This window comes from Onychostoma macrolepis, chromosome 25 (genome assembly GCF_012432095.1).
Source record: "Onychostoma macrolepis isolate SWU-2019 chromosome 25, ASM1243209v1, whole genome shotgun sequence".
NCBI lineage: Eukaryota > Metazoa > Chordata > Actinopteri > Cypriniformes > Cyprinidae > Onychostoma > Onychostoma macrolepis.
Window position 1 is genome coordinate 6,116,049 of NC_081179.1, and position 14,564 is coordinate 6,130,612.

A 14,564-nucleotide genomic window follows, 5' to 3' on the forward strand; every position below is an offset into this window, starting at 1 on the left:
ATTCACTACAAGAGTCATTTGTAATTTGGATTACACTGATCGCGCTGCATGGTTTTGATTCACTTCAAAGAACTGGTTCATGAGAGTCATTTGTTTGTGATTTGAACTACACTGATTGTGCTGTATTGACAGCCTGTGGTATTATAAATACAGAAAGGACAAACTCAGCATGCTAATCTCATTATTTATTAAAAATTATTTACAATAACAGCATAATCAAAAAAAAAAAGAATGATTTTTTTTTTCTACTGCATTATTCACTCCTGTGCTGAGGAGTTGCATACTGTCTTCACATACTGATACAGAACACAAGGACTGAAGCCAAACATCGCAACAAGGCAAACAGCACTGATAGTACCAAAACCAGCCATCGTTCACTCTCTAATGTGAGCTCAGAGTAATATATTATGTTTATGGATTAACATACTTCCTTAGTCATCACTGTCACTCATATTCCCAGTAACAGAAAACACTAAGTGGACGCTCATAATAAATAAATCGATATTCTACTGGATCGGATGAAATTGAAGAGTTCTTTTTTTGCCGTGACGGCAATATGTGGACGTTCATACAGAAACGAGAGCTGGGAAATGAAGAAACAACAGTGCGCTAAAAAGCTTTGAATATGTGGACATTTTCGCTCCATCAAATTGGCCGTGTTAAAATCAGCACCATGAAAGAAGAGCAAAGCCTCCATTGGCTGTGAGGTCGTCGTGCAGCCTTCGCGTCCAGCACCAAAGAGCTCAGTTCAGAAGAACAGTTTCTTGACACGCGTTGCAGGCACTGCAATACGAAATGCCCAAATCAAACCTACCAAAGTTTACGCTCCACATCCAGACCGTAGAAATACACAATGTAGCACATCTGGGTGTGGAGAGAATGATTTGGAGAGAAACCTTGGACATTTGTTGCTTTTAAGTGCAAAACAATGACGTCCTCTGGGACGGGAGGATTCGGCAGACAAGAGGCACAGCGTTCAGAGTTCATAAGGCCTCCAGAAGGCCTCTGGGTGGCGCTGTACTGATCAGAGGTCCATGGGCGTCTCTGTGGCTATGAATCTGATTGTTCTACGGCAGCAGAGAACGAGCTACGTACTTCAGGATGCCTCCGTGCCTGAAAAACGCCACATCCATGTCGTTCTCGAAAAGAGCCGTGACACTGAAACTCTTCCCTGTGCTCGCCTGGAAACAAAGGCAGACATGAATATTAGATGTTGCATGGACAAAAATGTGTGTGCAAGCAATTGCAGTTTAATTAAGAGCAGGACTGGGCACAAGCTTTCTATTTTGGTAACAATTTACTAAATGTAATGGCAGAAAAGAAATTCTTTCTTAGCTATTGCTATAAACAACTTCTAACGCCTATATATTAATTTTAATGATGGCGGTCACAAAACATGTAGTGCCACTGCTACTTATCTAACAGATTAGTTAGTGAGTCTTGTTGAACGATTCATTAAAAGGACTAGTTCAAAGGAGTATTTTGTTTGAGAATCAACCTAAACTTGAGCTGTTTCTTTTTGATTCACTACAAAGGACTGTTTCATAACATGCTATTTTGTTTCTTTTATCAGACTACACTGGTTCTGTTGTGTTTTTGATTTACTACAAATAAATCAATTCAAAAGAGTAATTTGTTTGTGAATCAGACTACACTGATTGTGATATAGTCTCAGCCTCAGACGTCATGTCTGATGCACACAGCACACAAAACTGGAAACACTTCAGGAATTTCGACGTCGTCACCGGATTGGTTAAATTAGACAGGATTTCCGCTAGATATGTCTCGCGTTCTTTAACGTTCCTCCTGGAAACAAAGATGCCGTGATGCAAAACCCCCTCATGGAAGAAGAAAGACGTCGTGTTTACAACTGTGACGATGAGCGCTAATCAGGATCAACTAAATGCTGGATTTTATAAAGTATGTGAAATATTTAAAGTTCGCGGCACAGAATCTTTAAAATATATCAGAGTTTTACAAACCAGTCTGTTGTTGTGGGGACATTTCCACGCCCCGAAACATGACGTGGCACAAAACGAAACGTGGTTGGTTGCTTTACCTGTCTGTCATATGGGCTCTATGGACTCTATTCAAAGCATCCAAGGTTTCCAGACCTTCTGCCGTCAGTCTGAAGGTCTGGCTACATGAGACTAATTGTGCTATGTGTTTTTGATTCACTAAAAAGAACTGGTTCATGAGAGTCATTTCATTGTGAGTCAGAATACAATGCATTTGTTTGATTCACTAAAGGAATGGTTTCATAACATGCTTTGTTTCTTTTTTGTTTGTTTTTTTAAATCAGACTACACTGGTTGTGCTGTGTTTTTGATTTACTATAAATAATCATCAGTTCAAAAGAGTCATTTGTTTGTGAATCATATGACACTGATTATTCTGAATGCTTTTGATTCATTACAAAGAACCGGTTCATACGATGCTTTAGTTTTGTTTCTTTTTTTAAATCAGCCTCCAGTGGTTGTGCTGTGTGGCTATGGTTCACTACAAAGAATCAGTTCAAAAGAATCATTTGTTTGTGAACCAAACTACATTGATTGCAATGTACTTTTTAATTCGTACAAAAAAAAAAGATTCCCAAGAGTCATTTATTTGTGAATCAGACTACAGTGGCTGAGTTGTAGATCTTTTCATCAGAGTTGTTTATTTGTGAATCGGACTACACTGATTCTCCTATGTGTTTCATAAGAGTCACCTGTTATTCTGAATGATTTTGATTCACTACAATCAACTGGTTCAACAGATGCTTTAGTTTTGTTTCTTTTTTTAAATTAGACTAAACTGATGATGCTGTATGTTTTAATTCATAAAAAAATTGATTCCCAAGAGTCATTTATTTGTGAATCAGACTACATTGGCTGTTTTCAATTCACTAAAAAACAGTTCATAAGAGTTGTTTGTTTGTCAATCATACAACACTGGTTGTGCTGTTACTGTGTGCCACTTGTGAGCACATCTCACTACTGTTTTATCCACTGTGAGTCGCTCTACCTGTACTGTTAGCTGTTGTCTGGGCGTGAGCTCCTGTGGGATGTTGATAGTGAATCGCTCTTTTCCACACAGCTCCAGCGAGTCAGCATTCTGTCCTGGCAGGAACTGCAGCGGAGCGATTCCCATCCCCACCAAATGATTCCTATGAATCTTCTCAAAGCTCTCCGCTATCACAGCACGGACACCCTAAATAACCCAGTCAAGACAAGTCCGTATGTTAAGAATTAATCACAGGAACAAAAAGTAGTTCCTCAGGAAAAGGATTATGGGACCAGTACCATTAAATAAGGTCCTTTGGCGGCCCAGTCGCGTGAGCTGCCGGAGCCGTACTCTTTTCCTGCCAGGATGATGAGAGGAACTCCATCCCTCTGATAGCGTTCAGCAGCTTCAAACACATCCAGCTGTGATGAGAAAACAAAAACATACATCAAACCACGAGTACAGACTCAGAAGGAATCAAGTTCAAACCGGTTCAGTCTAGTCACTGACCGTCTGTCCTGATGGAATGTGCAGTGTTTTGGGTCCGGTCTTCCCAATGAGACGGTTTTGAAGCTTTATGCTGGCAAATGTTCCTCGAGTCATTACAGCATCGTTTCCTCTCCGTGCACCATAGGAATTGAATTCACGAGGGGTCAAACTGAATCAAATATATAAAGGAACTGAACTTAGTTTCTAATAATCTTTATAAACATATGAACGAAAAATCATTTTTACTGCTAAATGCAATGGAATTATAATGAATGATGTTAAGGACAAATATATGAACATACTGATAAGAAACAGTACAAAAACCCTTCCAAATCATCTCACCGTTTGCTCTGAAGGTATTTGGCGGCAGCGCTGACTCTTGCGATGCTTCCCGCTGGAGAAATGTGATCGGTTGTTACTTTATCACCCAGAAAGAGGAGCGGGTACGCGCCCTCAACGGACTGAGGAGTGCACACCTCTTTAGACTGAGACAAAAAAAAAGCAGTGATAAAGGCTATGTCGATTAGCATTGCATTATACATATATTTTATTATAATAAAATTGATAATAATAATAATAATAAGAAGAAAAAAGACTGATAGAAACGGGGCTGTGTTAATATCAAAATACTGTGAACGTGATGCATGGGGAGATCTGCATCTACATAACACTAGTGTTGTTACTGTTAACTAAAACTATTACAAATTATTTTCATTAATTGAAATCAAGCTGAAATAAAATACGAAATGAAAAATTTTGCATTTAGCAATTAACTGAAATAAAATAAGTTCAACTACTAAAATAACTGAAACTGAAAGAAAAAAATTAAAGCTAAACAGAAATAAAGAAATAAAAATGAATGAATACATAATGAAATTACTAAAGCTTAAACTGAAATAAAAAGAAATCTAAGCTAAATAGTAATATAAAAAAATTAGTACACGACAAAATTACTAAAACTTAAACTGAAATAAAAATAAAGCTAAATAGAAATATTTAAAAGTAAAAACTAATAACAATTACAAAACAACATTAAATTACCAAATTATTAAAATGAAAATGAAAATATAAAAACAGAAGCTAATTCAAAACATTAACAAAATACTATAATAATATATAAATAATACTGCATGACACTCACCAGTTTGCCGAAGAAGGACGGACATCGAATGTAGGTGGATTTGGGATCCCACGGAAAGAGGGCAGATTCAGCAGAGTCTAATCTGTTCCAGAACATACTTCCTTTCTGCAGGCAATCACACAAATCAGCCATTATTAACAGACAACTCTTCTGAGTCAACTGATTCAGTGAATCAATCAATTCAAATAACCAATACTGTTATATTTTCTGAGGAACATGTGCCATTATAATCTCGCACCTCCATCCGGCTCCTCAGCTCTTTGAACATGGAGGCGATGACGATGTTCTCCTCCGTGTGGTTCACCTCCTCTTTGGACGGCCAGATATCCCGCAGATACACGTCCTTCCCCTCTGAGTTCATCCCCAGCGGTTCTGTCTCCAGGTTGATGCTGACTGTGCCTGCGATCGCATACGCCACCACCAGTGGAGGTGAAGCCAAATAATTTGCCCGAACGCAGTCACAAAGGCGTCCTTCTAAATGCCTGTTTCCAGACAGCACACCACAAGCCACCAAATCACCCTGCACACAAGCAGACAGATTAATACACAGCAGATCGGAGAGAAGTGAGACAGGAATAAGATTAAACTGTCTCACCTGTTTAATGGCGTCCACCACACTCTCAGGTAAAGGTGCTGTATTGCCCACGCAAGTGGCACATCCATAACCCACCACCTCGAACCTGAAACAAAAAAATCATCACAATGAATGCTTATTCAGACAACTGTGAATGTGTTTATGTGCAACAAAATTTATATATAATTTTGAAAATGTCACTATTATTATTTTTTTTCTAAATAATCTATTATTTATACATTTATATTTATTGTTACATCCACTTAGTTTTCTTATTTTTATTTGTAATAAATATAAAATTCTTATTCATCCAAAAATATGCACAAAATTCTGCAGGGGTGTGAACTCTATGAATCGGTGCTCTTTGGATGAAAGAAATTCACTCAAAAAATATATTGTGAAAAAGTAAAAAGCCTTTATTCACAGCCATGGCTTTTTAATTTTTCATAATATTTTCGAGTGCCTTGGATTGATGAGTTTTTTGATTGCATAAAATATTTATTATTTAAATGTGTGTGCTTATATATATTTAGTGATAGCTGTCATTAATGATAATAACCTATGTGGGTGCATATATATGGCATTTGGAGCTATTGTTTTTAATTTGCATTTTTAATTTATACATTTATAAATATTGAATATGATTTATTATTTAATTTGCTTTATAGAGAGAGAGAGAGAGAGAGAGAGATACTAATGTTATATAATAATAACAAAGTGTTATATTTATTAGAGAAATTGAACAAAAATACAAATAAAAAGTTATTAAAAATGCAGATTAAATAATAAAATGTATATAATGTTTAGAAATAAAATAAATACAAAATAACAACAATAATTACTGATGTTCAAAACATACATATTACCATTACATACATCTTATAAATGTATAAATGTTATATCACTTTAGTAGAGTTTGGGTTTTAATGATAGCTTTTGCTAACAATAACCTTGTTATGTGTGAGTGAGTGAGTGAGTATGTGTGTGTGTGTGTGTACCCGAGTTTCCTGAGGTAGGGCAGGACTCCACTGGTGTTCAGGTAATGTGTGACAGTTCCACTGCCGGGCACCAGACTGGTCCTGATGTACGGTTTTACCGTCAGACCAGCCTCGACAGCTTTCTTCGCTAGCAGACCTGAACAAAATACAGACATACATGTGAGATGCACTAAACACTGTGCAAACAGCTCATATCAGATCTAGAGGCGTGTTGACGTCTGACCTGCGGCCAGCATGACGGACGGGTTGCAGTTGTTGGTGCAGCTGATGACAGCAGCGATGACGACAGATCCGTGCGCCAGGTTGTACTCGGCCCCCTCGTGCAGGAAGGGGACCTGAGTTGCCTGCTTCTCTTTGGATATGTGGAAGCCCTTAAAACCCACCTACAAAGACATGGATGGCACAAAACACATACACTGGTATTAGTGATGTCAAAGGCTACCAATATTATTTTCAATTGAATATGTTAATATGTGCCTTCACCTTCTCATTCAGGCAGTTTATAAAGTCTTCCTTCATGCATGTCACAGCGACTCTGTCCTGCGGCCGTTTGGGTCCACTGACATGAGGCACAATTGAGCTCAGGTTCATCTCGATGACCTACGACACCAACCGCATCACAACAGACTTGACTTAACTTGGAAATTTTATAGGGGGCAAACTGTGAATTTTTATTGCTTTTTCGGTTACTCAGTGATTTACACTACCATCGAAAAGTTTGGGGCTAGTGACAATAAAGAAAGTAATATGCTTTTTTGAACTTTCTATTTATTAAAGAATCCTGAAAAAAAAGATCAGGGTTTTCACAAAAAATTTCAAGAAGCAGAACAATTTTCAACATTGATAATAAGAATTTTTCTTGAGCAGCAAATCAGCATATTAAAATGATTTCTGAAGGATCATGTGACACTGAAAACTGGAGTAATGATGCTGAAAATTCAGCTTTGCATCAGAGGAATAAATTATATTTTAAAATATCTTGAAAACAACTTTAAAACAATTTTTAATTGTAATAATATTTTGAAAATATTGCTCTTTTTACTGTATTTTTGATCCAATAAATGCAACCTTGATGAGCGTAAGAAACTTTCCATTACAATAAATCCCCAAACTCTTAAACTGTTGTGTATAAAGACATATAAAAGGTACAGTAGCAAAAACAGCCTGTTTAATTCTCAAAATATTCATTAAAAACTAATTTAACCAACCTCTGAATACTGTGGCTCTTCTGATTGGTCGCCGTAGCTTCTGAAGAGTTTGATAGCCTTCAGATAGTCTTCTAAAACCAGAAGCTTCTCCTCACTGCAAACTGATAAGAAAAACATTTTTGCGTCAAGTTACATCCTTACAAAAACTTGAAGCTTGATAATCTAAAGTACACAGGATGGGCCGTACTGGTGTGTTTAAAGTGCTGAAGGGTGATGTCATCCACAGGAAAGAAGCTCACAGTGGCGTTGTACTCCGGGCACATGTTAGCGATGGTGGTCCGATCGGGAGCCGAGAGCTGCTGTACACCAGGCCCAAAGAACTCCACAAACTTCCCGCCAATTCCTGCCTGACGCAGATGCTGAGACACAAAGATCTGATCAGTGCATGATACGTCATTTTTCGAGATTTGCAAATTCACTGATGATGTTATACATTAAGGAAACAAGGACCTCGATGTACCTTAGTAATGCCTAGTACGATATCAATGGATGTGGCAAGAGGATTGATGGTCCCCACGAGTTTACAGCCGACGACCTGTGGCAGAGTCAAAGACACTGGCTGACCTAACATGACCGCCTCTGATTCAATGCCTCCAACTCCTGAAAGAGAGCACGAGAGAGACAATGTGAGATAAACCAGACAGAATAGTGCACAAATATAACACAATAACTAACATCATGCTTACCCCAGCCTAGGATCCCAAGGCCGTTGATCATGGTGGTGTGGGAGTCTGTTCCCACCACACTGTCAGGATAAATAAACCCCTCCCCTTCCTGTACCACCTGACACAGGTACTCTAGATTCACCTGATGCACTGTGTTGATGTCTGGAGGAACTACGTTGATGTTTTTAAAGGCTTTTGAACACCACTAGAGAGAAAATAGTGAAAAATAAGCATTCAAGTACTGTTTAAAAGTTTGTAGTCTGTAAGATTTTTTTTTTATTATTGTAAAATATCATTATCCATTTAAAATAGTCGTTTTCTATTCGAATTAGTGCTGTCAGATGATTAATCGCATACAAAATAAAAGTTTTTGCTTACATAACATATGTGTGTGTTCTGTGTATATTTATTATGTATATATAAATACAGACACATGCAGTATATATTGAAAATATTTACATGTCCATATTTATATTCATATAATTTATTTTATAAATAAATATATTTAATACATGAACATAACATATTTTTCTGAAATATATACATGCATGTGTGTGTATTTATATATACATAATAAATATACACCACACACATATATTATGTAAACAAAAACTTTTATTTTGGACGCGATTAATCATTTGACAGCACTTTGACAGAACGTTTGTGAATTTTCACTTCTGTAATAAATGATCCTGGTTTTATTGCGCATGACTGTAAATGTTACTTTAAAGAATAACCAATATTTGTTTTCATAATTAAAAATGATATCCACCTCTAAAACACTTTTCTGCTAATGTAACCAAGTAGGCAGGAAATAATATTAATAAATACTTTTCACGATCCAGTTAAATTTACTTCCTGATAAATCTCCGATTATCTCACTTTTCATAACTTCAATGTGATATAAATTGCATTTTGTAATATTTTCGTGTAAATATAAATCACAGAAAGCTCCGAAAGCTCACCTTAAAGAACTCCAGCCTCTCTTTGTTTCTGCTTAGCTCCATCTCTTGGTTTCTGACCATCGTTTCAGGCCTGTTTGGGTCAGACAGACATCAGGGCATCAAAGAATGCAGACAAATTCATGCTAGAGTGTGTGTGAGATGAGACGTACTCTGACACGGGCTGCAGGTGGAAGGGGCACAGGAGGGGTGTGTTCTCTATCTGTACTGCTGCGCTTCTGCCACTAGGAGCGTCGGAGCAGGAGGCTTTACTGCAGCCGCCCCGATGACTCGGTCGTTGACCTGAACAGTGACCGCTGCTGCTCCCTCGTGGAGATGGTCGGCCGGCAGGAGATTTGACAGCGGCACCGTGACTCTCGTCCGTGGGGGTTGGAGGGCTCTGGATGGCACTGAGAAATGAGGCAAATGCTTTTTAGCAATTTTGTCGCTTGATGGTAACAACGTGTTGCATCGTGCCTGGTTAAGCTCATAAAAAGGGACTGTTTTCACAAAAACAGTAGCACAATACATTATCGCCCTAATTGCTGTGTACGTTAGGAGTTCTAGCCGTAATAATTGTTTATGTTAATGTTGTAATTATTGGGTTTTAAAACATAAACATTGCCTTAATCCGTCCTTTAGCCTTTGCGTTCACTCTCACCATTTGCTGTAGTCGATCTGCAGAGAATGATCTACGATGAGGTCTGTGGGGCATCTGGGGTTCACCAGGTTCGGATCGACCCCCTGTTTAGCTAAAGCATCTCTCATGGCTGCCAGATCCACCATAGCAGGAATTCCCCTGTGAACACAATGGAGCTATCAGGATATATCCAACCTTATGAACAGGCCCAGTTAGTGTGCGACTGAAGATAGGGCTGTTCATCTAAATAAAGCACTGTGATATGATTTATTGCGATCTAAGCAATATTACCATACTTGACAAGAAACGCCTATCAACAAAATAGAAGCTTTAAAGGCTCCCTCCGTTAAAGGAGTTTGTTCGTTTGAAAATGAAGATGCTATCCTTTGAAAATGAAGAAATTAAGACAAATAAAATGATTATTATATGATTTTTTGTTTTACAGTGAAACATTACAATAGTAACATTTTAATTTGTTTTCATTTATAAATTTTTGTTTAGTAATATTAATAATAACTAACCATATTTGATATTTAATAGCAAAATACTGCCATACAAACAAGCACAGCAAACCTGGAATTTTTTTAATCACATATAGCAAAAATAGCAATCACAGTTTTTATCAGGGAAAAAATTCCATTTATTTTTTCACCCAAAATCAAGGCCGACCGAGTCAATTACTCACGTAAAATCCTGTAGCAGAACCCTGGCGGGCGAGAACGCAACCTCAGACTGGTTCTGCTGTGTCTGCCAATCCAAAATACTGGAGACATCATCTGTCTTTATGTAGAACCCGTCACACTTCCGGATGGCGGACTCCAGGAGAACCCGCACACAGAACGGCAGTTTCTCTACAAGAGAAAGAGCCAGTTAGTATTTTTGCAAGACTTTATTTTTACATCTGAAATCTATTGAGTTTAATTACACTTTTTTTAAAACATGTGAAGTCACTTGCATCCGTGCATGATTTAATTCCATTAAAGCATTGAGCAACTCACCGTATCTGACATCACTCAGCTTCTGTGGGTTGAAATATCGCCGCTCTTCATATTGTTCGCTCCGCAGAGTGTCGATCAAATGGCCGAATGGATGTTCTGTACAGAATAAAAAGACTTCATTAAGAATTTTCGAGCTGATAAATGAATGTCATCTGTGTAACTGTGACAGGAAAAGAACGGCTTGTGTGTTTGAAAGTCATTAATCTGATCTGGATTTGGGTTTGGCTGTGACTGTGTAATGTGCACCTGCAACGACCAAACAGAATCAAAAACTGGCCCAGATTACAGCAGACCAACACCTGCAAGGCTTATATAACTCAAAGAGAGAGTATCTTCTCTTAAACCTCCTCTGTTCGCAGGCCTTCACCTCTTCCCTCCTCAAGTCCCCTTTAGAAGGCACAAGTGTACAGCTGTGGGACTTGTGTTGGCAGTGAGTACTGAGAGCTTACAAGCCCAATTCACAGCCGTTTAGGGCAGATACACAAGCATTAAAAGACATCTGAACATTCAATTTAGAAATGCACCAAAACTTTAGCAACAAAAAAAGTGATATGATCCAGGTACAAAGCCAGACATTGTCATTTATAGAAACATATTATGATCAAAATTCAAACACAATTAAGCATTTGCATTTCCTAGTTGTGCCTAGAAGCAAAAACCCTTTTGGATACTGCGGACAGTAATAAACCATTTTCATGTTTTCTCATTGGAGAAGGTAGAGATGCTTCTGTTACTAAAGAACCTGTCTATTTTCTATTCAAAACTAGAAAAAATAGGCATTTTGTCCATTGTTGTGTGTTGCCAAACAGTCTATTGTTAAAAAACACTTCTATTATTATTTAAATTCAAAGTTTTAAGATCACTGTTACTATTTTTATCTTAATTGTGTCTTAAAAAACAACATTTATCATGTTTTTGGAGTAGACTTTGTTTAGAGTCAACAATGCATGGAAAAATACATCCATAATAGTACTGCTATCTACCTATCTCTCTCTCGATCTATCTATATGCATGCACTTTTATTAAAATAAACACTTCTAATCAGCAAAGGACACATTCAATTGAGCAAAAGTTACAGTAAAGACATTTATTATGTTTCAATTTAGAATTCAAACAAACAAATAAACTATTTTAATCAAATAATTGTAGCCTCGGTGGGCATAAGAGACTTCTTTCAAAAACAGAAAAAACTAGCTTTTGAACCAACGTTATATACAAGTAGCCAATATAATAAATAATAAATGCATATTTTTAAAGTTTAATGTTATTTTAATCATGCCAACATACATGCAATAATTATTCATTAATTTGGTTGACTCTCATGACATTGCATTCAAAGGAGATCGAATCAGTTTGATCAAATAGTCTTTCACAGACTAAAATGCCTAATACACACACACACAAAAGAGAAACAGGCTGTGTTAAAGTAACACTAGCACTGCTGCAGTCAGATCTGCATGCTGTCACAAGAAATTCTGACACAAAAAAGAGAGAAGAATTTAAACTATCCATGCAGAAGGCTTGACAGTTCGCCAAAAAAGAGAGAACAAAAAAATCCTCATTATTGTGCATGATATAAACACACCAGTGCTGCTGCACAGCAGTGTATTGCAGTATATTGAGACACAATGTGACTGCATGTGTGGTGGATGAACATGCACAGACACACGCTTATCACTCACAGCCTGCGTCTGCTGCATGCGTTAGATTAGGCTAGACGAGTTCAGATTAAACAGAAACTGCAGCAAAGAATACAAACTTACAATGCCACCTACGAACACACACAAATGCCTGATCTATATTTAAGACATGGAAGATAAAGACACTGGGTGGGAAAAGTAAATAACACTCTCGCTAACAGACAATCAGATTAAAGAAGGATCAGTCCACTGACATACACACAGTTAATTATAATTACACACTTTTTACTTCTAAAAGAAAGCTTTAGGCATTGTAGACCTTAATTAAGACAACATATAGAACATTTTTGAGGATAATTCCCTCCCAAAGTTTCCCACAATGCAGGTTTTACAGTTTTGGGGACATTTGGTTCACACAATGTATACATGTCACTTAATTTTCAAGTTCATTTTAAGACACTATTTGGGACATTTATGAACGTTTTACAGCAGGTAGTACAACCTCATATTAAGATAAAGAGGTTTTGTTATATAATGTATTATTTGTTGTATAATGAAGAAATAATTAATAAATAAATAGAGAGAAAGACTATGCTTTGCTCTTACCATAGTATAGTGACAATAAACGACAGTAATACTACTTCAAATCAAATATATGCACATAAAAGAATGTTGATTACCATATTCACATACTATATTATTTACATAGTACAGTAAAGTAAGAACACTACGGAAACTCATGGTACGTGTCCACTCATGGTACATATGTGCTATTGTAAAGTAAACAATGCATAATAATCAAACATTGTACATAATAGGTTGTGTCTCGATGCTTAATGAGCTCCCTGCCAAGACAACATTTTTAGCATCCTATATGCATAAAACAGATGTTGTCAAGGTGGGCATTTCACTAGGTTTTGATACATCAGTTTGTGATCTCGTGAGCTGTATGTTAGCACGCGATCTGGATGTCAGTCGCTCTCTCGCCGCTAGCCGCACTGCTAACGACAAAACCGCCGTCTTCATCCTTCTAAATATGAATATTTAAGGGCTGTTTTAACACACAATTGTGACTTCGCATATAACCGGTTATATATATCTCTGTCGGAGCGTAAATGAGATGATTATTGTTATTTTATCTGTAAAACCAGCCCTTACCGTGCTGAGGTGAACCGAGCGCCATGATGACTACTAATATTAACACGACTCCACTCGCTCGAGCCACGACAGCTAGCCAATCAGCAAACAGTTCCTCCCTGGAGGACTGTCCAATCAGAGTACAGGATCTCGATCAGCGTCGTCCAATCAACAAACAGTATCTCCTACACTACTCTTCTATCAACAAATCTTAATATAATGGATATGAAAGTGGATATAGAGATTATCTTTTTTTTTTTTTTTTTAATTATCCTATCTATATTAATAATGTTAAATACTTTATATCGACAGTATTTACAAGTGTAAATGTCTGAAGACATCAAATTTATTTTTATTTATCATATATAAGTGTGTGTGTGTGTGTGTGTGTGTGTGAGAGAGAACATTAATATTCATACATTACTATAAATACAAACCATTTAGTCTATTTAATTTTAGAAATTATTTCAAGCAATATTCTTTTGGTGTTTTGTATGTACAATTTTAACTAAATAGGAAAGTAGTGATTTTTCTTCTTTTGTGTTGTTTTATTAACATTTTTTAATTTATCTGACTTTTTTGTTGAACCATTTTATTTTTAATTGATCTCATTTTATTTTTAAAATATTGTTCATATTGTTAAATGCAGCAAAAATGCACCATTTTGCCTGTTGTTAATGTTTATATGCATATAAAAGTTGAAAAATAAGTTCACAGAAATGCCTGTCTACATTTTTGTACATTTTTAATCAATTATTTTAATCAATATTTTATATTTGTGTTTTGTATTAATGTAATGCATTTTAAAAGAAGATTTGACCCCAATTTGATCCCATTTTCCTCATGTGTTTTTTTGGATTATGCTGCAACACTTTTTTATTTGTAAAATGTATCTTATTGTGTGTTATATACATAAGTTATATATATATATATATATATATGTTATATAATATAATATAATGTTATATAATATCTTACATAACATTATATAATGGTGTTATATTACATTTGAAGTAATATTAGATAATATTGTTAAAATTGATATATATATATCTATATTGTATTTATTACATATATAACATACAAATGTGCCCATTTAATCCCATAAAAAAGGTTTTCATTTATATAGCTCTAAAAACCTTACTGAC

The 14,564-nt window shown here is 36.4% G+C and overlaps 1 protein-coding gene across 1 annotated transcript; it reads right to left on the reverse strand.

The window, feature by feature from the left end:
- Positions 1-172: 172 nt before the first annotated feature.
- On the reverse strand, positions 173-13,545 carry ireb2 (iron-responsive element binding protein 2). The gene is made up of 21 exons (XM_058767758.1): positions 13,438-13,545; positions 10,640-10,735; positions 10,327-10,492; positions 9,663-9,800; positions 9,175-9,411; positions 9,026-9,095; positions 8,082-8,265; positions 7,856-7,995; positions 7,583-7,754; positions 7,396-7,496; positions 6,671-6,787; positions 6,411-6,570; positions 6,188-6,323; positions 5,211-5,295; positions 4,854-5,135; positions 4,616-4,720; positions 3,817-3,959; positions 3,496-3,643; positions 3,285-3,407; positions 3,007-3,192; positions 173-1,181 (listed from the first exon to the last, which is right to left on the reverse strand). Exons 1-21 carry the CDS (start codon positions 13,460-13,462, stop codon positions 1,068-1,070), a joined length of 2,928 nt encoding a protein of 975 aa, XP_058623741.1. The 5' UTR covers positions 13,463-13,545; the 3' UTR covers positions 173-1,067.
- Between the last annotated feature and the right edge of the window lie 1,019 nt (positions 13,546-14,564).